Below are 19,853 nucleotides of genomic sequence, written 5' to 3' on the forward strand. Positions count from 1 at the left end.
AGACCAAGGGGCAGGCTGGCCCACAGCATGCAGTCTGCAGAGGATGCTCCAGCACGGAAAGGGCACAAGAAGGACAAAAACTGCATGCGCTGGAGCTGCTCTCCAGAGGCCAATTTAAAGCAGTTGAGAAATGTTTTGATAGGGCCCTTGGGGTGGGGTGGGGGCGTGACCCTCCACGGCCCTGCTTAGGGAATCACAAAGGTAAGCTGGGATGGGAGAAGGGAGGGGGCTCTGTTTCACTGAGAGGAATAGCAAGTTTGGGGACAGATTTCTGTATCAGGAAGACAGGGGAGGCTGTGTGCTCAATAGATGTCTTCACCATCTACATAGTGGCCATCAGCTACTCCCCTAAATAAACGTCAAGCAGATACTTAAAGAATATCAGTTTGGAGAGCTGACAAGATACAAGACTGCCCAGGCCATGAGGCACGCCCCGGAAACAAGGGCCTGTTCCCACCCTTGACAAAGGATGGGAGGAAAGCAGGAGATGTCCCAGGAGTACAGAGTTGTTGTTGTTTAGTCGCTCAGTCATGTCCAACTCTTTGCAACCCCATGGACTATAGCACATCAGGCTTCCCTGAGCTTCCCCATCTCCTGGAGCTTGCTCAAACTCGTGTTCATTGAGTCAGTGATACCATCCAACCATCTCATTCTCTGTCATCCCCTTTTCCTGCCTTCAATCTTTCCCAGCATTAGGGTCTTTTCTAATGAGTTGGCTCTTGGCATCAGGTGGCCAAAGTACTAGAGCTTCAGCTTCAGCATCAGTCCTTCCAATGAATATTGAGGATTGATTTCCTTTAGGATTGACTGATTTGATCTCCTTGCAGTCCAAGGGACTCTCAAGAGTCTTTTCCAACACCACAGCTCAAAAGCATCAGTTCTTCAGTGTTCAGCCTTCTTTATGGTCCAACTCTCACATCCATACATGACTACCGGAAAAACCATGGCTTTGACTAGATGGACTTTTGTTTGCAAAGTAATGTCTCTGCTTTTTAATACACAGTCTAGATTTGTCATAGCTTTTCTTCCAAGGAGCAAGAGTCTTTTAATTTTATGGCTGTGGTTACCATCTGCAGTGATTTTGGAGCCCAAGAAAATAAAGTCTGTCACTGTTTCCATTGTTTCCCCGGGTCATTAAGATCTTTTTTGTATAGTTCTGTATATTCTTGCCACCTCTTCTTAATATCTTCTGCTTCTGTTAGGTCCATACCATTTCTGTCCTTTATTGTGCCCATCTTTGCTAGTCACTTGGGACGTCCTTCAGAGGAGTACAGAGGGAATTCTCCGGCAGTCCAGTGGTTAAGACTCTGCTTCCACTGCAGAGGCATGGGTTTGACTCCTGGTCAGGGAATTAAAATCCTGCATGCTGCGTGGCCAAAAAAGGGGGTTCAGAATCATAAGCCTGATGCAGAAAATTTCAAATGGGCCAGACTTTGGGCTCAGCCACCCATTTCAGAGTCTCTGAGCCATTACGCCACTGCGCATTTGCACACTTTGGAAGATGGGGACTTAGGACTTTCAGGATACATCCTGCAATTCATCCCTCTCCCTCTAGCTATTCCTGACCTCCCCGTGCGGAATGGGGAGGGGGAGGTCTCAGGAATTAATTAATCTTAACTCTCACTGTTCGGAGAAGGCAATGGCACCCCACTGCAGTACTCTTGCCTGGAAAATCCCATGGACGGAGGAGCCTGGTAGGCTGCGGTACATGGGGTCGCTAAGAGTCGGACACGACTGAGCGACTTCACTTTCACTTTTCACTTTCATGCATTGGAGAAGGAAATGGCAACCCACTCCAGTGTTCTTGCCTGGAGAATCCCAGGGACGGGGAAGTCTGGTGGGCTGCCATCTATGGGGTCGCGCAGAGTCGGACACGACTCCAGCGACTTAGCAGCAGCAGCAACTCTCAACGTAATATCCCCAACAAGGAGAGCCAATGCAAACCTGTCCTTCCCAACTTAGGACACCAGGGGGCGCCATACACGAGTGTTCCAGGCTGAGATGGCGCATAAGCCTTGTGCAAGTGGCTGGTTTTTCTCACCGCCACCCAGCCCTTGGCTGGGCCTAGAGCTGGAAAAATCAGATTCTCCAGGCCCTTAAAAGCCTGAAAGCAAGGATTGGGAATTAGCCAAATCCCACCCAAGAGCCAGATGGGAACTGCCACTTACCCTCTGAGAGTCCCTATGGACCCCTCTTCCAGTAGACAAAGGCTCCTGTGTGAGCCGTTTCCAGGAAGACAGGGCAGTGCAGTGGGAGGAGTCCTGGCCTGGAATGGAATGTCAGCTCCACTGCATGGTCACAGCAGGGCACTGTCTGCACTCAACTTTCTCATTTGCTGTGAGGTCGAAGGTTAGAAACTGTCTATGCGAGGGCTGAGTGCAGACGTCTGGGTCAGACACTGCTCAGGTCAGACTGATGGGGAGGGAGGGGTGGAGGCGAGCGGGCATCTCTAGGGAAGCTAGCCTGGGAGCTGCTGCTTGAAGCCAACACAGCCAGAATCTGAGGGAGAGAGAGGGGGAAGGAGCCAGAACTGCAGCTAAGAGGACCAAGAATAGACCATAGGGAGTACTTGCTAGCTACTGCGAGGAGGGATGAGAAAACTACCAAAAGGCTTCTAGGTGCCAGGCACTGTTAGAAGTAGCAAGTCAAATAAGACACGGTTCCTAAGGCGTAAATGAACTATTTCATGCAAGGCATCAAACAGGGACTCAAAAAATAGTCTTCAGATTGCAGAACTAAGGCAGGCATTATTATTCCCATCTTACAGATGAGCAAACTGAGGCTCACAGAAGGGATGTGACTTGCCCAAGGTCCCACAAAGAATCAGTGACAGAGCAGACTCCGTGGACGTCGATGCCATGATAATCTTTGTTCACCATCTTATGCCTGGCACTAGCACTGCTGGGCGCATGGTAGGTGGTGAGATAGTGGGTGAGAGTGGTGATGTGAGGGCGGGAATGTGCCAGAAAAGCTGCTGCAGTGTGGCCAGCAGAGAAAGGCTGGAACCCCTCTCCTCTCTGCCGTGGGAGGGACTGAGGCTCGCTATGCTGACGCCTCCTCACTGGCATAAGAGCTGGAGTGAGGGCTCCTTTCTGCGGCTTGTACTGCATCATGTGGGGCCCCTGCTGAGCTCACCTGGTCTGCTGCTTGGCTGCCACTGCCCTACTCACCCTGCCTTTAAGAAGACTCACCCAGGACTTCCCTGATGGTCCAATGGTTAAGAATCTGCCTGCCAGTGCAGGGGACGTGGGTTCAATCCCTCCTGCAGGAAGACTCCACTTGCCTCAGGGCAACTAAGCCGACGCGCCACAACAATGGAACCCCGAGAGCCTTAGAGCCCGTGCTCCACAACAGGGAAGCCACTGCAAGGAGGTCTGAGCACCCCATCTAGAGAGCTGCCCTCACTGGCTGCAACCAGAGAAAGCTCATGTGTAGCACTGAAGACCCAGCGCAGCCAAGATTACAATAAATAATAAATAAAAGAAGAAGACTCACCCATCGGCGGTGTTGCCAGTGTCTGTCGCCCCACAATCTGGGCTGGTCCCAGCCCATCCAGGAAATCGCTGAACTGGCTTTCGGCCCCAAGCCGGGTGGTGGGGAAGATGAACCTGAAGAAGGGGGCAGAAGGGTATGTGAGGGCATCTGGGTGGCGGGACGCAGTAGCGCTGCCCCTGGGGCACTGGGTACTCCCTCTGTGCCCCAATCTCCCCTGGACATACTGAAAGTATGCCACTGTGACTGGGGAAAACAGAACTGTTCATTTCTGCACATTACAGAAAAAGGCTTTGATGTCACTTGAGCAAAGAGACTAACCATCATGATATTAAATCTTCAAGTGCTAGGATTTCTAAGGTGACCCTGAAAAGGCAGGACTTGCGAGATACTTTGTGTCCTCACCAGGGGTGTTAATGGCAAGAACCAGAGACAAAGGTCAGATATTTCAATGCCTGGAGCAAGTTCCAAAAACAGGTTGAGTTGACTATGACTTTGAAATCTAAGTCAGGAATGTCAGGTGGTGCCCTAAACAGTAACTGAGACCGAAATAACACAATTACAGGGTTGAGATTAATGACAAGTGTTGGGGGGGGGGTCCATGGCTGTGGGTGGAAATAGTTGTGAGAAAAACTGACAGTGACTGAAAGTTGGCCAGATGCCAACAGTGTACTACACGCTCCAGATGGGTATCATTTCATCTGCACAACCACTGTGGGTGGCAGGAGCTATAATCCAGTTTTACAGATGAGGAAACGGACGCGCCAAGAGGTAAGAAACTTGTCTTGCCTACAAAACAGAGCTGACACTCAATGCATCCAGGGTGATGGTGAGGATTAGGGCAGAGGGAGCAGGAGAAGTTCCAGACAGACAGGAAACGATCGGCGGCAGTTATTGCCGCTGCTGGTGTGACCGTCATAGGAAATGTGCTACTTTTGCATGTCCTCAAGCCTAGATGTTCTGGGTGTGGCCAGCAGAGAAAGGACAGGTGTGGGAGGGCTGGCCCAGAACTGCCCAGGGGCTATAATGGATCACAGGATATTCCCAGATCTCCTAGGACTGCCCAGGCTCCTGCCTCGAGAGAGAAAAGGCTGGCCCAGGAGCAACCCCCCGTTGGACCCTTTGGCCTGAGTCCCCTTTGGCCAGAGACAGGCAGGAAGGGGAGACAGGCTGAATACACTTATCAGAAGGGCCTGTGTCTCTCCCTTGCCAGGCTCAGCCTCCGCTCTCTAGGAAGGGGCTTTTAGGCCCATCCATTTTTATTGGCCAGAGTTAGCAGTAGTCTAACATCATGTTTTTTGGATAGTGGGATCTGAAAAATTTAAATGAATAGCTGACAGTCTTGATTCACGCACTTGCCTCAAAAACTCCACAGATCTGTAAAAGACAGGCTGGTTATAAAAGTCATCATCTCAATAGAACCAAAAGTTACTTCGCAGGTTTGCTAAGTTATTTCAACTTCTTAGGTCTCAGACATATCAATGGCCCAGAGGGAGTTTACTGAACATGCCTTGTGAATACATATATATGATGAAATATTTCTCATCACAATAAGAACACTAGCGCACCTTTTAACTCAGTATTCCCAAGGCTAGACACCCATCCCACACAATATCAAAAGCGGGCATGATGGACCTCCCTGGTGGCGCAGTGGCTAGGAACCCGCCTGCCAACGCAGGGGATGCAGGTTTGATCCCTGGTCCCGGAAGATTCCATATGCTGCAGAGCAACTAAGCCCATGCACCACAAGTACTGAGCCCTGCACGCTCTGGGGTCCGAGAGTCACGACTAACGAGCCTCTGTGCTGCAATTACTGAACCCCATGTGCCTACAGCCTGTGTTCAGAGAAGCAACTGCAGTGAGAAGCCCTTGCACCGCAACCACAGAAAGCCCGCAGGCAGCAACAAAGCCCCAGTGCAGCCAAAAATAAATAATAAAGTGAATAAGTAAATATAGTGTGCACATGTAAAAAAAAGTAGGCATGATCCCGATGTTCATAAGCAGCACTATTCACAATAGCCAAGATGTGGAAACAATCAAAATGTCCATCAACAAATGAATGGATAAAGAAGGTGGGTGTACTATATATCCACAAATATCTATCTATATATATATATAAAATGTATCCCATACAATGGGACACTACTCAGCCATAAAAAAAGAGTGAAACAATGCCATTTGTAGCAACCTGGATGGACCTGGAGACTATCACACTAAGTGAATTAGGTGAGACAGAGAAAGACAGATACCATATATCGTGAGATCTAAAAAATAGCACAAATGAACTTATTTACAAAACAGAAACAGACATAGAAAACAAACATAATGGCTACCAGAGGGGAGGGATGGAGGGATAAACTATGCATATGGGATTAACAGATATACCCTACCATATTAAACTATAAACAGGGCACTACACTCAATATCTTGTAATAAACTATCATGGAAAAGAATCATAAAAATAATATAGACATATACATCATCAAATCACTTTTCTATATACCTGAAACATAATATTGTAAATCAACTATACTTCAGTTTTTTTAAAAAAGAGAAAGGATAACAACAAAGGGAAATATAACTCTTGAGGTCACAGAATTTCAGGAGCTTAGTATCGACAGTGCTGAGATTGTGAACAAAGATTTTAGGGTCGAATGTCCTTAATTCAAAACCTGACTCCACTACCACTTTATAGCTGTGACCTTGGGAAGGTGCCATACCCTCTTCCCGTGCCTCAGTTTCTCCACTTGTAAAATGGAGATACTGGTAGCACCAACATCCCTGAGGGTTGCTGTATTGACTGAGACACTGTTTTTGACTGGTAGATCGCAGAATAAGAGGCCCTGATCTGAAGAGCCAGCAATGCCCTGCATATGGTAAGATAAATCCAAGCAGCTACTCGCATTCACAGAAGCAGGCATAGTAGTGAGACATGATCACAGAATCTCAAATAATGGGGCCATAGAATTCTGAAATTATTGAGCCTTAATGAAGCTGATTCAGAACATCTTAATCATATATCCATCATTTCATAGATTTGAAGAGATCAAGGGAATATCTAACCCAGAGACTTTCAAATTTTTGACTGCAACCCATATGCATATGTAAGAAATATATTTAACATATATATTTATGTTATATATATATGTATATGAGATTATATATATCTCACAGTAAGTCCACCTGTGAGAATGCCATTCATCTGAGCTGTACCAGCTGTTTTGCATTTAAAAGATTTTAGAAGCCCATATCCTTTCTAGCTCTCTCCCCTGGAGTGGAAGGGCACGTAAGCCCTGGGAGGTGGGAGGCATGAAACATACCAGAGGGATGGGCTGCTCTTGGGCCACTGGAGTATTCTGATGGGGAAACGCGGCCAGGAGCAATAGGGAGACTGGGGCCCAGGCAGCCGGTGTCCAGGGGACGGGGACAGAGGGAGGCAGGAGTACAGAGGAACTCAGATATCTGGCCTGCAAACCCAACCATATTTTCCAACCCTGCGCTGGTGACCAGAAGACCCAGGTGGAGGGTGGGGACACGGTGGGGGTGGGCTGAACGCACGTGCCATCGGAGCTATTGCTGTTGGTGCTCCCGTCTGTGGACTCCCGGCTGCCCTGGCGAGGGACCCGACTCCGCATCTCCACGGCAACGCCCGTCTCTGTGCTCCGCCGGATGTTGCTGCGCAGTTTCTTGGTGGCCCCTTCTGTGACCCCCCCGAAGCACAGAGAGGGAAGAAGGTCAGATCGCTGATGAGGTTTCGCTGAGATCACTGCTGAAGTCAACCTCTTGGGAGGGTACAGAATAGGCAGGGCTCTGACTGGAGGCAGTGGCAATCTGAGATGACCTCTAGAGCCAGCCCACAGCCTGACCCCTGATCCTGCTCAACGCAGTGACGCAAAGTAGATGAGAAGGATGGCTGAAGGCACAATGGAGATGTTGGGGCTATGGGTGGGCAGTCAGCAGAATTCAGCCCTTGTCCCTCAGCCTCATCCTCACCAGGATCCCCTGACCCACACCTTCCCACTCAATCTCAGCCCTTGACCCAAAGGGTTAAGTTTCTTCTTCTGGAAAGTTTGCTTTCTCCAGAATCCTCAGATTTGTTTTTCATTTTCCAAGTACTGTCATGAGCCCTATCACTCCCGGAGATCACAAACCACCTCTGTGAAACCTTCACAGGTCCTATATAAAAAAAAAAAATCCACACAAACTCTGGCCACTCACAAACTAACACCCATTGTCAATGTGGCTCTGAATGTGAAGGGGGTTGTGTGTGGAGAGGCCACTAGAGAAAGAAGTCAGAGAGAGACTGCTAGGTTGACCTGAACTGATTTTGGCTTTGAGGAAGAGGTCTACAGAAGAACCTCAGAAGCTGTGTGTTGAGAGCTTACCCTCAGTGTCTCCGTACCTCCCGTGGGGGGCGGGGGTGGGCTTGACATCTCTAACCCCCCTCTTTTGTCCTGCAAGGAACATGGGACACTCTGCTTCTCTGAGCAGTGTACCATCCTGCCTGGTTTCCATGGCAACCTCCTCAGCATTGCAGTGTGGTCCCTCTAGACACTCTCTCCTCCTGGGGGCAGGGCTGGGGCAGTGTAGGGGCAGAAGACAGTGTGTGGGTTTGCAGGGACTTCCCCTCCTGGAGCTTGTATGCCTGAGGAGCTTGATGGGGAAGGAAGTGGTGCTTACAGTGATGGGGAGAGGCCCCCCATCACTGAAGATGAAGGTGGAGCTGGTCACCCTGGCGATTCGTGGGTTGGGAGAGGGTGTTCAAGACCTCAGCCTGGGAGAAACAGGGACTTTACCCTCCTGCTTGGCCCTACTTATTTTTCAGGAAGTCCCACTGGGAGAGGAAAGGCTGAGAGGGGCAGCAGCACTGGCGAGTGGGGTGGGGGACTGGCAGTGGGATGCTGGTAAGCAGGCATGTCTTCTCTGAAACCTCGCTAGCTTCTGGGATATTGGAATAGCCTCTATCCAGGAATCAGTAAGACCATCAGTATCTGTGTCTCTTACACACACACACATTCACACAGAGTCATATTAGCTCATGCATTTCTTTTACTCAGGCACACACACTGCCAACAATCACATATATTGATACAGTGATCTCACATCCAAGGTCATGTGTTATGTTCATACATCAGTCACATAGTCACAAATGGTCCTACCAAGTCTTTGTCATATGTACACATGACATGGTTTGCCACACGCATGTGACCTTCACACCACAGCACTAGCAGTTGGACCCATCTGCTCGATCATATATATGGATGCAAATCCACAAATGGTGTGTGTCCCATTACACACGGGACTGGGAAATAATTATAGGTGGGGAGACTTGCCCTGTCCCTTGCTCCTAACTGCCACAGCCCCTCTAATCCAGTTAGAAGACAGAAGGGTCTGTGGGGGCCGCACTTTATCCTCCTTCACCTCAAATCCCCCCAACATATACCCTGAGCTGATGTCAGAACCTTACTACTCATGACCCCAAACTCCCCACTTCTAGAGCTTAGGAAAGCTTTGACCCATTTGAAGGTTTATTTTCTTTGAGCTGCCTGACCTACTGTGAGCCCCTGCTTAGGGGAGTCACAGAATCCTGAAATGCCCCTGTCATTTCACAGATGAGGACCCTAAAGTCCAGACCCTACGTCTCTGGGTGGGAAGGAAGGTCTTGCAACCTCAGTGAAAATTCCTCTACTGGTCTCACACCAGTCCAGTATCTGAACCCTGTTGATCTAGGAAGTAATTTTACGTAGCCTCTCTCCCTAGAGAATTGGACCAAGTTGCTTGCAACAATTTTGTGGTCCTTGGGGACCAACAGACTCCAGGAGCCATCCCATCTATCCCACCACAGACAAGGAAGAGGAAGTCAGCCTCCAGCAGCACTCCCCAGGGGATCTCCTGGAACGATCCTGAGCCCTTGCCCCACCCTGGTCCAGACTCCAGAGCCCAGAGCGAGGCAGCAGCTGTCCTTGGTACTGAAAAGAGAAGCTCCGTTTGATCAAAGGCAAGAACAGCCAAAGATGGCCCTGTGTGGACCCAGCTGAAGGCCAGGCCAGAACCCACCTGTGTCCTGGGAACCCAAAACTCTGACCCCACTTTCCTCTCTGCTCCCACAACCTAAAGAATGTTAGATCTAGAAGGAAGCTGGGAGACAGACTTTTAACCACCATTTTACAGAAGAAACAGAGGCCCAGAGGGAAAGTGAATTTCTCAAGGTCCCTCAAGTGAGAGCCAGGACTAGTCCTCTAAAGTTTCAGGGTGAGTTTTTGGAGGCCTTTCTAGGACAACATGAGGAAAATAAAATGGAAGGAACAGGCAAAAAGCAAGGGAACTAGAGGGGAGGCTGGTGCAATCATCCAGGCTTTGAAATGAAGAGGAGGGAACGGGCAAGGCTCAAGTCAATGAGAGGTATGGAAGATCCTGTGATGGGCAGACCCAGAACCCAGAAGACTGGGTCCCAGAGAGGGGTCTGTCCCCACTTTACACAGCCCTGTCCTTCAGGGAACTGGGCCATCCCAGAAGGGGCAGCAGGGTCATGCTGCTAGGATCTTACCCCGGAACAGAGCTTCCAGGGCCAGTGTCCACAGTGATCAGCCCCATACCTCCCTCTGAGGCCAGACTGTCCATCCAGGAGGATGGGCTCTAAACTGGGACACTGGCAACCCCAAGGCCTGGGAGAAAAAAAACAGGGACAAGGAATTGTAGATGGGAGGGGAGTGTGCTACAAGCAAGGGGTGGCTAAAGAAGTCACTTCTTTTTTGGCCCTACTGTGTGACCATCAGTAATAATAACCAACAATTTACCAAGTATCTACTATGTATCAGGCAAGAGGTGGGGGTACCTCTACACATCCTATCTCATTCAGTCCCCTGGACAATTCAGCAAGGCATGTATTATTGTCCTCAAGCTATAAATGAGGAAGCGGGCTCACAGAGGTGAAGCAGCTTGCCTAAGCTGCCCCGGTAGTTAATGACAGGGTTCTCTCTGAAGGTCAATTTAAAGTTCTTATCTTTTCCAGGCTCAGATGCCTCATCAATGAAATGAGTACACCAGACCAGAGGGTCTCCAGGGCCCCTTTCTGCTCTGACATTTGGCAACTGGATGATTCACAGAGGCCTTCAGTTAAAAGGGCAGTGGGCAATTCCCCTGCCCCCCTCTCCAGGCCTCCATCCATGCCCTTGCACGCTGCAGAGACAAGTGATCCAGAAACCCCACTGTTGATTGTTCCTCTAAAAGGCTGGAGGTCATCCTGGTGTCTGCTATCCCTGCCTGCTGACTGTGGAGTCTGGGTAGGTAGACAGTCCCAGGCACATCACTGACATGTCTTTCAGTGACTCAGGCACTTGCCCTGGCCTTGGAACGCTGTCTCTCCAAAGCATCTGGGCATGAAGTGACCTTTGGGTCTAAAGCTGAATCAGCCAATTCAGCCAGGGATCAGCAGGGCTTGGTTTCCTAAAGCCAGCCTCCTGGGGCCCAATATCTCCTCCACTGTCCTAATCTAGTCTCCCAACCTTAATCTCACCCCCTTGGTCCTGTTCTAGCCCAACTCCTAGATTCTTAGATCCCCATCTCCCCGACTCCCTTTTATCAGGCACATTCACAGGGGCCATGCCCACCCAGGGATGCTGATAATAATCTCAAGCCCCCTCCATGTCTGGCATTTCTTTGAGCCAGAAACCACATCGCAGCTTGATTGCTGGAAAAGACCATCCCACATGCTCCTGTGGAGGGCTTTGTAAAAATCTATTTTAAGGCCTGGAAAAATCCCCCCCCCACCCCCAGCCCCAACTGGGAGTCTCGAGGAGCATTCATTCTCCCCAGATCCTCTGGTGCCCCCACCCCCTCACCACCCCCATCCAGCTGCCTATTTGATGGTTTCTTAGGGAAGTTGTTACTCTGAGCAAAATAAGCAGGAAGAGATTTTAAAACAAAACCAGCTGGTGTCTGGGTTGTTGCCACCAAGGGAGGAGGTCCTGGTGGGGAGGGAGGACTGGCTCCTCTGTGACGTGAGCTCCGGGGCTGACAGTGTGTGACGAGGTGGGTCACCCACCAGTCTGGGGCATAAGTGGGATTCTATAACCAGCCGTTTGGGAAAGTATAATGTATTTATCAGGAGGTAGCTATTAAGGTAGTGTGTGAATGTAGCTCCGTGAGGTATGTGTGCACACACGTGTGATGCGTTTCTGTGACCACGGGCCACTGAGGGTACATGTATGTTACTGTGCTTCCACGATCGGGGTCTGTGCATCTGTATACAGAGGCCTGTATATGATTTGCATAACTGGTTTTACTGTGACCGTGCTTAGTGTCAACGAATGTCTTGTGTTCTCCTGGCAGTGGGGGTAGCTTTTATGAGCAACCGAGCGTGCTAGTCATGTGACTATGCAGGGCACGTGTCTTTGTATGTGTGTGTCTCTCTTGTGGATTGCAACATACGTGTGCGGCTACTTGTACTTAAGAAACTCAGACATTCCAGGTGAGACTGCACCTCCTGGATGTGTCCGTGAAGTGTCAGAGCACGGTGTTAGGAACACGATGGCTATATAATGCCTAATTGCTGATTAGCGGGTGAGTCTGGGTAGAGAGGCGGCAGAGTATAAAGGTTGGGAGCGTGAGCTCAGAAGCCTGATGCTGGGGTTTGAATGCAGGCTCCACCACCTCCTAGCTGTGCAGATGAGGGCATCTTGCTTCCCTTCTCTGTGCTTCAGTACCTGTCTCGGAGAGTTACACGAGGAGTCACGAGTCAGGACACAGACTGGACCCAGAACACCACCTGGTGTACGGTAGTGCGACCTTAGGTGTTTGTGGGGGTGGGAGTGTACAGCCATGAGGACAGTCCCCGGGCGCCCTGTGACCGCAAAGCGAGGTGCCCCTCCCCCAGCGTGGGGTGCCCACGGCCTCACCAGCCTGGGGGAGCTGGAGCGTGCCCTTGCTCCACTGGGTCAGGCCCACGATGGCCACCATCTTGGCCCCGAGGCTGCTGCGTCGCTTCTTGGCAGTGCTGGTCCCGGTGCCGTCCCCAGCCTGCTGGGACCCACAGATCTCCCCACTGATGCTGGAGCTCCGCACCACATTCCTGGAGGCCGCAGCCGAGGCTGGACCTGACTCCCCGTTAAACATGGTCCACGGGGCGGCAGGACCTCAGGCAACCCTGTCGGGGAGGGAGAGGGAGAAAGGGTCATGCATCAGACCCCGGGCCACTCGACCTCGGCCCCAGCCCTTCCTAGCTGTGTGACCTTGGGCAAGGCACTCAGCCTCTCTGAGGTCACGAGGGTTAAATGAACAAGTCCGTGTAAAGGGTGTGCACAGAATCTGGCTCCATCAGTGGGATTGTTCCTATCAGCGTGTGGCTGCCCTGACAAGCGACGTGGTTTGGCAGGGAAGGTGGAGGCTGTGCAGTCACGTGACCCACTTTTGAATTCCAAGGGCCTCTACATACTAGCTGTGTGACCTCGTGACCACACATCTCGGGGTTTCAGTGAACACCTCAGCAAAATGAGAAACGGAAGCACTTACCTCATAGGATTGTTGGAAGGATTAAATTAGCGCAGATGAAAGTGCCTGGAACCGTGTCAGGCAAAGCATAAATATTCAGCAGGTGTGACTGTTGTTTTCACAGCCAGTAATGAGAGCAGAGAGAACAAATGTGGCTCTAGCCGGGCAGACTGCCGAAGGGGTCCTCCTGCTTGAAGGGAGTGGGACAGAAAAGCGTAAAGAAGCAGGAAAAATCACCCTTAACTGCATGACTGGGAGGCAGCCGCGATAGGCATTTTAACCTATTTCCTCCCAGTCTCTTTTCTACACATTTAAAAAAATAACAACTCATCCAAGTCCAACTTTCTCATCTCTCTCCCTTTCCCTTTCTCTCCTGTCTTTTAAACACCACTGCAATAAGGATCTTTGTACACTGATTTTTATCTGCTTATTTCCTTAGGATCAACTCCGGGAAACGAAGTGACTGGGCTATTGAGTGTGAATGCCGCTGGTAGCATCTCCCTTCCTGCTTCCTGGCAGCGTACTAGTTTTATCCACCCCATCCTTTGTTTCAGAGGCAGATCTTGATCTGTTTAAAACAATCAGTGAGCGGCATTCACCTTGGTTACCCTTACTGGCCCAAGGGTGGGCATATGACTAAGTTGGTTGAATCTGACTTAAGGGGAAGATTTGGATTCCAGGCTTACATGAGGGGTAGGTGCTTCTTCTGTGTGTCTCTCTTTTCCCTTCCTCAAGGCCTCTCCCTGAGAGACAGCCCAGCCTAGGATGAAGCCAGTGATGCTGAGGGTGGCATGGCACAGAGACACCACCCCGGAACCTGGCTTCTCTGGCTTTCCAGTTATGTGAGACAGTGTGCTTTCCATTGCTTAAGCCAGCTTGAATCGGGTTCTCTGTTACATCAAGAAGCATCCTACCTAACACTGACAGCATAAACATATTTCTGATTCTCGGAATACATTGCCAAATTCCTTTCCAAAGTTGACAAATTTACTCTCTAATGCTGCATTCAACACATATTCAAAGGGAATGTAGCCAACAATTCATAGTAACTGGGTTTCCCTGATGGCTCAGTGGTAAAGAATCCACCTGCCAAGCAGGGGAGGCAGGTTCGATCCCTGTGTTGGGAAAAACCCCCTGGAGAGGGAAATGCAACCCACTCCAGTATTCTTATCTGGAGAATTCCATGGGCAGATGAGCCTGGTGGGCTACAGTCCATGGGGTCGCGAAACAGTCAGACACAACTTAGCAACTAAACAACAACCACCATGACATCTTGATGTTTTTCTTTGGGCTTCCCTGGTGGCTCAGATGGTAAAGCATCTGCCTGCTATGCAAGAGACCTGGGTTAGATCCCTGGGTTGGGAAGATACCCTGGAGAAGGAAATGGCAACCCACTCCAGTACTCTTGCCTTGAAAATTCCATGGACAGAGGAGCCTGGTAGGCTACAGTCCATGGGGTCGCAAAGGGTCGGACACGACTGAGCAACTTCACTCATAGTAACTATATATTGGAGTGGGTTGCCATTCCCTTCTCCAGGGGATCTTCCCACCCCAGGGATTGAACCTGGGTCTCCTGCATTTCACACAGATTCTTTGCAGTCTTAACTACCAGGGAAGCCCAAATGGAGTATTACTTTTCAAAATTGTCAATTATTATATTGTATACCTATAACATATAATACTGTACATCGACTATACTTAAATTTTAAAAACTATCCCCCCCCTCAAAATAGTCAGCTATCCCTAAACTGACCTATAGTTTCAGTGCGATCCCAATCAATATTCTAACAGGGCTTCTTGTAGAAATTGGCAAGATAATGTCCTAAAATAACCAAAGTAATTTAAAATTTTTATCTATTCATTTTTTCACATGGAACCATAAAGGGCTACAGCACTATCTTAGATCCTGGGACAGAACATAGTGATTTGATGGTTCTATACATTACAAAATGGTCATCACAAGTGACCCCAAGTTTGATCTATTACTCATATTCATGCTAAGGGTCATCATTTTATTTAATAATATACTTTAGAAAAATATCTTTTCTCGGAGAATAAAATTAAGAAAAAAGTAAGCCCCTAAAACTCCTGGGCCTACACTGAGGTCCAACGATGCAGTGATGAGCCAGGCCAAATGCATCCTGCCCTGCCAGAGCCTCCAGCTCGGGGGAGAAGACAGACAGTGAGCAACTAGCTATGCAGCTCTGTGTTTAGCGGCAGTTCTGATGAGAGCTAGGAGAGAGCACGGGGCAAAGGAACTACGCTGGAAGCAGGACTGCAGGCACCCAGGGTTCTGTTTAGCGCGGATGTGGGATCTCCTGCTGTCGACCTCGAAGTCCGAGGCCTGGGCAGAGTTCAGAAGGGACAGCTGCAGGTGGGCTCTGCACCTGGCCCTTCCCAGTTCGGTTCTGGCCCCCAGCACTTTCCCCCGGGCGGCATCCCGCTTCCAGGGTCCCGTCATCCCGAGGGAATCTGATTTTTCAAAAGGACACAGAAAGGGAAGGCATCACTCCAGGCGGATAGCAAGATAGGCCCAGACAGCTGAGTGTGGCTGCCTGCGCTCCTGGTCAGCACGGCTCCTGCCGGCCTGGCGAATGAGGGCTGACAGCAGGGATGAGTCAAAGCCGCGTCTTGCCTTCTTTGTGGCTGTCTGGCCTGTACTCGCTGGCCCTGTGAAGTCTGCAGAGTCTCGGATTGTATTTCTTCATCCATCCCCCATCAACCTTGCAGCTAATGGAAAGTCCCCCTGGACTTGGGTCTATGATGACCTCTTTAGTTTCCAATCCTAGTGCCCAGTCTGTATGTTTGTTTGGTATCTGTGTGGTCTTCTGGTGGACGGTGGGAAAGGGCTTATCTGATACTTTGAATTGGCTACAACATAAACCTAATTTACTCCTTAGGGTATTTCTGTTACATGCACAGTTATCTCCATGTCACAGATAAGAAAAATGAGTCTCAGAGAACTGAAGGCCTCGCCCATCCAACTCAGCTAAGCAGCAGCCAGGCCTGGACTCCTGTTCTGGGTCTCTTGTTCTCACAAAGAGACAGATACGCTCAGCAGCCCCTGCCCTTTCCTCCCCAGAGCTCACCCAAAGAGGAGAGCCCAGCCCTCCTACACAGGTTTGTCCTGGATCTCCAGGCTGAGAAAACCGCAGGCAAAGTATCTGTGATCCGAAAACCTGCTCTGGCCCAGGTTCCCAGGTTGGCAATGAGCATCTGAGGGGCAGCAGAGACACCACTCAGAACATGGGTGGAGAAGCAAGTGCTTCCTGGGTGCCACAGGGGAAGAGAAGGAAAGAGGGTAAGGGACAAAATTCTTGACCCTGCCAACCCAGGGGCTCGTGTTTCCTCATGAATAATGAATGGAACTGACAAGCAGATGGTTTGACATCCAGGACTCTGCACCATCCACAGCTGCGTTCTCATCTTTAACTGCCCGGGAGAGCTGTTGAATGTTTAGGAGGGCCCAGGGTCTCAGGGCCTGACCTCTGGTCCCAAGTGCAGAGCAGGGCAGCTGGGGAGAGTTCAGAATCAGGAGGCTAGATGATAATGTATATACAGATTCTTTGTGTGACTTTCTCTGGGCCTGGGTTCCTCATCTGTGTGTAAACCGAAAGGGTCAGATAAAGTCTGACTTTTGAGTCCTTTCCACACGCAAGGCAGCAGCAGGCTCAGAATCAGAGCTCCGGTTGCTTCTTGGGCAGCCAGTCTAGCTCAAGATGGACAAGATGGAGAACCAGTCACAGCCAACCACCTGGCCTCTATGAGGGAGGCAGTGCTGCTCACAGCAGCCCCCAAGTCATCAGAGCACAGGGGTAGGAACAGGGCAGCAGGTGGAGATGGGAGCAGAATGGAGAGGGGCCGACACACAGCATTTCACATATTGGTGGTCCTAAGAGACGGCTAAAGGAATGTCTGCAAAAGTCACTGCAACAATGCCCTGCCTCCAAGCAGGACTGTCCCTTTTCCAACCCAGGTCATGGTTCCTGATGGAAGGAAACCGTCCCATGATCTTGCCAGGTCATGGAAGAATCACTCTTAAGTTCCCCCTGCTGAAGCCTCTGTGGTGACAGCTTGGACATCCCCTTCAGGGGTCCCTTCCCACTGTCCCCCGTACCTGCCAAGCTCCATGCCAGCAGATACCTTCCAAGCTCCCCAAGGAAGGAGTGTTTTCTTTCCAGCCTTCAATGTTTGACCTCTGCCCTGGGGTCTCAGTACCCTAAAGGCTCCCCACACCCTCCCCTGAATCCTGACAAAAGCAGAACTCAAGTTTCTGCCTGGCCACCCTGGGCCCCTTGCTCCTTTGGACCACGTGTCTAACCAAGAAATAAACCTTCTCTGAGCATCAGTGAAAGTGAAAGAAGAAAGTGTTAGTCTCTCAGTCATGTCCGACTCTTTGCAACCCCATGGACTGTAGCCCACCAGGCTCCCCTGTCCATGGAATTCTCTAGGCAAGAATACTGGAGTGGATAGACATTTCCTTTTCCAGGGAATCTTCCTGACCCAGGGATCAAACCCGCATCTCCCACATTGCAGGCAGATTCTTTACCATTTGAGCCACCAGGGAAGCCCGTGAGTGTCAGTAAGGCTACCCAAAAGCCCAAGATGAAACTACCTACTCACTCTTTCAACAGAAAATACCAAGGAATCTGTCACAGAGTGGTGGACTGTTAGTCTGGAAGGAATGGCAAGTGACTAAGGCTCTTACCACCCTCCCTAGACATCACTAATCCATCTCTCCTTCTCACTAGGGCCATAGTTAACTTCAGAATTCTTCTTAACACAGTGCTGCATCACCAATTGATGAGAACCAGCTTATGAGGTCAAACTGATTTGCCTCCCTATTCCAACCCAAGCCTTTCATTTTGCAGAAGAGGAAATAAAGGCTCAGAAGGGGAAGGAGACACACACCCAGGGTCACAGAGAAAGCTGTCAACAAAACCAGAGCTCTAACCCAAGACTCCTAACTCCCAGGTCCTGTACCACCTGTCAGGTGTTTCCTCCTCCCCTCTCACCTTAGAGAAAACCCCGACTCACCGAACTGATGACTCTGAGTGTGGTGTTTCCATCACAGGGGGCGTGCCCCTCCCAACAGCACACCCCTAGGGCATTAACGCAAGTCTTCTGTTAACTTCTGAGACACCAGTTTTCAAGAAAGGAGGTGAAGACAGTCAAAGTAGCTTCCAGGAGGAGGTGATGTGATGAGAGTCTGGAAGAAAAAAGGAGAGCTTTGAGGAAGGGCTGGAGAGGACACCTGTCCTCCAGGGCTTCCAGTAGCCTGTGGGGTAAAAAAGATAGGCTTTGGAGATAGTTGTGTGCACTTGAGCCAATCATTCAAACTCTTTGATGCTATTTCCTCCTTTAAAACTGTCCAAACTCCTGGGTCCCCGAACCTGCCTTTTAGGGACCTCAGTGCTAAACTGCTGGTGCTAATGCCAAGGGACTCCTCCAGGTCCAAGTGCTAACGAGTTCTAGATCCTATTCTCCCTGTCTTTCCCCTGACTGATGGGGTCTGTGTCCCTCCCCAGATGCTCTGTGACACAACCAGCATTCAGGAGTGTGTACTGGGGAGAGGGTGTTGGAGGGCAGGGGCCCGACTCCCAGCTCCAGCCCGCAGTGTATGACCCTGAGCGGGTCATTCAGCTTCTCTGAACCTCCATCTCCTCTTCTATAAAATGAAGTTTACTGGCCACCTGGACCCAGCCCAGCTCTCTGGGCTGGACTGGAGACCAGATGAGTTAATGAGCAAGAAAGTACAGTGATTTTCTTTTTTTAAGCAAAGTTCTTATATACGTATACTTATCTATTTTTTGGCTGTGCTGGGTCTCAGTTGCTGCACAGGCTTTTCTCTAGTTGGAGCAAGCAGGGGCTACTCTCTCATGGCGGTGGCTTCTCTTGCAGAGCACAGGCTCTAGGGTGCTCGGGCTTCAGCAGTTGTGGTTCCCAGGCTCTTGAGCACAGGCTCAATAGTTGTGGTGCAGGGGCTCAGTGGGTCGGCAGCATGTGAGATCTTCCCAGACCAGGGATGGAACCCATGTCTCCCGTGTTGGCAGGTGGGTACCACTGAGCTACCAGGGAAGTCTCAACACAGCGATTAAATGCGCAGGCTTTGCCTGGCGGTCCAGTGGTTAAGACTCTGTGCTTCCACTGTCAGGGGAAGTGGATTCAATCCCTGGTCAGAGAGCTAAGATTCCCACATGCTGCAATGCTGTGCAGCCAAAAAAAAAAAAAAGAGCACAGGCTTTGGAGGCAGACTTAGTTCAAAACCTAGATCTGTCACTTACAAGCTGTATGACGCAGGGCAATTTCCCTGAGCCTACAGATCCTCATCTCTGAAGTGCAGATAATAATGCCTGCTTTAGGATTCTTAGATGAAATATAAGTATTGCTAAAATAAGGACTGGTACATGCTACATGCTCAGTTGGGCCCTCATATGATTACTTTGCATAACGTGCCTTTGTAAACAGTAAAGGACTCCATAGGTGTTGGTGCTTATTAGTCTGGATTGCACACCAGGTACAACCACTTCATGGGAAGGCTCCGAGACCAACAGGATCACCTCCCATTGCAACCCGGGGTGCTTCCACCCAGAGTCCAGCATAAATGTGAGACCTAGGTCCCTGCACTTCTCAGCTGATGTGGGAGCTAGCATGTGATGCTGTGATCTTCCCTGCCAGCATCTCAGCTCCTGGCCCCTCAACGGATGCTGGATGCTGGGTTTAAGGCCCCTGCCTCAACCTTGATCCAGCACTAGGGCTTGCCCACCACACCACACAGGCCAATCTGTGCCCATGTCAGAAGCCAGACTTAACCTCAGAATCCCTCTTAACACAGTACAGCCTTACCAACTAATGAGAACCAGTTCATGATG

The 19,853-nt window shown here is 50.1% G+C and overlaps 1 protein-coding gene across 5 annotated transcripts in view; it reads right to left on the minus strand.

The window, feature by feature from the left end:
- Positions 1-19,853, minus strand: part of RIMS3 (regulating synaptic membrane exocytosis 3) — a 42,486-nt gene that overhangs the window by 7,608 nt on the left and 15,025 nt on the right. For 3 of the 5 annotated variants that reach the window (XM_086381362.1, XM_086381351.1, XM_086381342.1), the window contains exons 2-6: positions 18,019-18,190; positions 13,003-13,171; positions 12,390-12,637; positions 7,051-7,192; positions 3,496-3,608 (exon numbers count right to left, since the gene is read on the minus strand). In XM_086381362.1, the coding sequence (XP_086237488.1) occupies positions 3,496-3,608; positions 7,051-7,192; positions 12,390-12,606 (472 nt within the window). In that variant the 5' untranslated portion in view covers positions 12,607-12,637; positions 13,003-13,171; positions 18,019-18,190. Of the gene's footprint in view, positions 1-3,495; positions 3,609-7,050; positions 7,193-12,389; positions 12,638-13,002; positions 13,172-18,018; positions 18,191-19,853 lie in introns of those variants that run through there. The other 2 variants (XM_086381336.1, XM_086381372.1) reach the window with 2 other exon arrangements.

Source organism: Bos grunniens, chromosome 3, assembly GCF_055505025.1.
Source record: "Bos grunniens cultivar Pamir isolate PY7600 chromosome 3, Bosgru_T2T1.0, whole genome shotgun sequence".
Taxonomy (NCBI): Eukaryota; Metazoa; Chordata; class Mammalia; order Artiodactyla; family Bovidae; genus Bos; species Bos grunniens.